The sequence below is a fragment of the Clupea harengus genome, chromosome 23, assembly GCF_900700415.2.
Source record: "Clupea harengus chromosome 23, Ch_v2.0.2, whole genome shotgun sequence".
Classification (NCBI taxonomy): Eukaryota; Metazoa; Chordata; class Actinopteri; order Clupeiformes; family Clupeidae; genus Clupea; species Clupea harengus.
The window spans coordinates 62,501-65,000 of record NC_045174.1 but is presented as its reverse complement, the minus strand read 5'-3'; the positions used below and the strand labels follow the sequence as shown (position 1 = coordinate 65,000).

Sequence of the window (2,500 nt, the reverse complement as noted above, 5' to 3'; positions counted from 1 at the left end):
GAGCGGCATCAGTGTGTGCTTTAGTGTTGTGTGGTTACATTGACCCTGCAGTGCTCCCATTAACAAATCAATTCAGTGGGTGGCCCGTCGTGCTTGAGCGTCCTGATGGCTCTTACAATAGCAGAGGTCGAATCATTTCTCATAATATTACCGGGAAACATCAATGGTCCACACATTAAGTAGATGGAGGATTTGTTTTTCACATTTGGCTGTGGAAAATGTCTATTAGACAAAACTGGAGATGGTTTTTATTTTATTTATTTATTCTTTTGCATGGATGTTCTTGTGACTGTACCGGGGGTCCCAGGTTTGGTTGGTTATTTTAAGTATTTAGGTTGTTTGTGTGTGTTTTAGGTTAGTTGATGATTTTAGTTGAATGGTGTTAAACCATAAACAATTCACCCACTCACTAAGAGTTCATCCAGTTGTAAGTCAAGGTGAGAGGTGGACAGGTCAATGATCTGACCCTGGGATCTAGATCTCCTGACGTTGTTCTACGGGGACACGGCACTGACTCAGCATGTGGTTTGGCATATGCAGAACTGAAATGAGAACTGAAGTCACAAACATGGACATGGTCTCAATTTCTCTCTCTCTCTCTCTCCCTCTCTCTCTCTCTCTGCCTCTCTCTCTCTCTCTCTCTCTCTCTGCAGTGGATGATCCAGGAGCCTCATAAAGTCGGCACGTTCTTCGGCTGCATTGGTATGGACCGATTCGGCGAGATCCTCAAGCAGAAGGCGGAGGAGGCCCACGTGGACGCGCACTACTACGAGCAGAGCCAGGAGCCCACCGGGACGTGTGCTGCATGCATCACAGGGGAGAACAGGTGAGGAGCGGATGTGCGCACGCAAACAAATATGTACGGGATAATGTGTAGTCCACCGATCAGTACCGGAAAATAAATCCCGATAGGACGAAAACGGGACCCCGACGCTCAGCGGATAATAAACGACCCGCTTACTTTATGATTACTTGCCAAAACGCGAAAATAATTTCCTCTAAAATACTTTTAATGATTTAGTTGCCGTTTCGTGACTTCCGCTAAGAGAACATAGTTCTTCGCGCAAACTTTAAAGTTTCAGGTGTTGCCCAGCAACCTATTACTTGCTGTCTTCAAGTTGCAATGCATTTCCATTAGGTTAAATGAACGACCTACTTCAAGTTACAATGTATTTCCATCAGGTTACGTGAACGGAATAATATGAAATGTGAAATAGAAGCACAAAACCCTTCGCCAATGGCAGCGGTCATTCATTTTTTGCAGCGGTCAATATAAAGAAATATCACACCTCCGAACGTTAGGGGGTAGTCCATTCATATCAATAGAACTTTTTGGAACATTCTGAGGAGCCGTATAATATATATATATACACAAACACACACACAAATACACACACATATTTTAATACTTTTAATATGGAGAAAGAATGACAGATCTAAACATTAATGAGCGCATGGTGCAGGCTTGTACCTGTGCACCAGACACAGGATGCTTGAGCTACTCCTCCATTATCTGTGTGTGTGTGTGTGTGTGTGTGTGTGTGTGTGTCTGTGTCTGTGTCTGTGTCTGTGTCTGTGTCTGTGTCTGTGTCTGTGTGTGTGTGTGTGTGTGTGTGTGTGTGTGTCTGACTCTGCTGATTGTGGGTAGAAATGACATCGTGCTCTCCAGATGGACACACTACCTATTACGGCAGAAATCCAGCAGTACCTTGCTAGTTTTTTTTGGCATTTGACTTGCTTAACCCAGCTGCAACCCATGTAAAACAAGTTTGTTAACAGTTCTGCCAGGATGGATGGTGTCTGCCAACGTAAGCTTATGGATCAAACTTGTTTCATATAGCCTAAAATCTTAATAGCCAGGAATCTTTTTAAATAGCCACACTCTTACACAAAGAAGATAACACACACACACACATTCAGGAAAAGAGAAAGATAGACACACACACACACACACACACACACACACACACACACACTCCCACTAAAATTCCCCCCACTATTATGTCAAATTTGAGGGTTCTGTTTTGCCCTAACTTTTTCTTTTACTAAAGGAGACGGATCTGAACTGCATGTGGTGGGGTGTCAGTGATGACTGGTATCGCTGGACCTCGATTGGATGCTGTAGCAGAACTTACACTAGGATTATGCTGGCTGAAACACACACACACACACACACACACACACACACACACACACGTTGAAACATGGCTGAAACGGATTGCGAATATTCCCTATTTTATGGATGATTTTGCTTTTTGGTGGAAATATTGTGGGAGTTATAGAAATTTGCAACCCTTTGGAAGTGTTGCATGACGTCCTTGAGTTTGTTTGAATTTGTGCAATCGCAAGGTCGCAAAATCCTGAAGGAACTGGTATATGTCCATGGCCAAGACTCCCAAACACAGGAGCGATTAGTTGGCAGTGGAAACCCAGGCCAACTAGGGACTGATAATTCAGCAGCTTGGAGATGAAACAAGTGTCCATATACAAATCAAATGAA

The 2,500-nt window shown here is 43.5% G+C and overlaps 1 protein-coding gene across 3 annotated transcripts in view; it reads left to right on the top strand.

Moving 5' to 3' along the window:
- LOC105912902 (adenosine kinase-like) overlaps window positions 1-2,500 on the top strand; it is a 125,975-nt gene that overhangs the window by 62,212 nt on the left and 61,263 nt on the right. For all 3 annotated transcript variants that reach the window (XM_031560926.2, XM_042703239.1, XM_042703238.1), the window contains one exon: window positions 654-826. In XM_031560926.2, coding sequence (XP_031416786.2) covers window positions 654-826 — 173 coding nt within the window. The remainder of the gene's footprint in view (window positions 1-653; window positions 827-2,500) is intronic.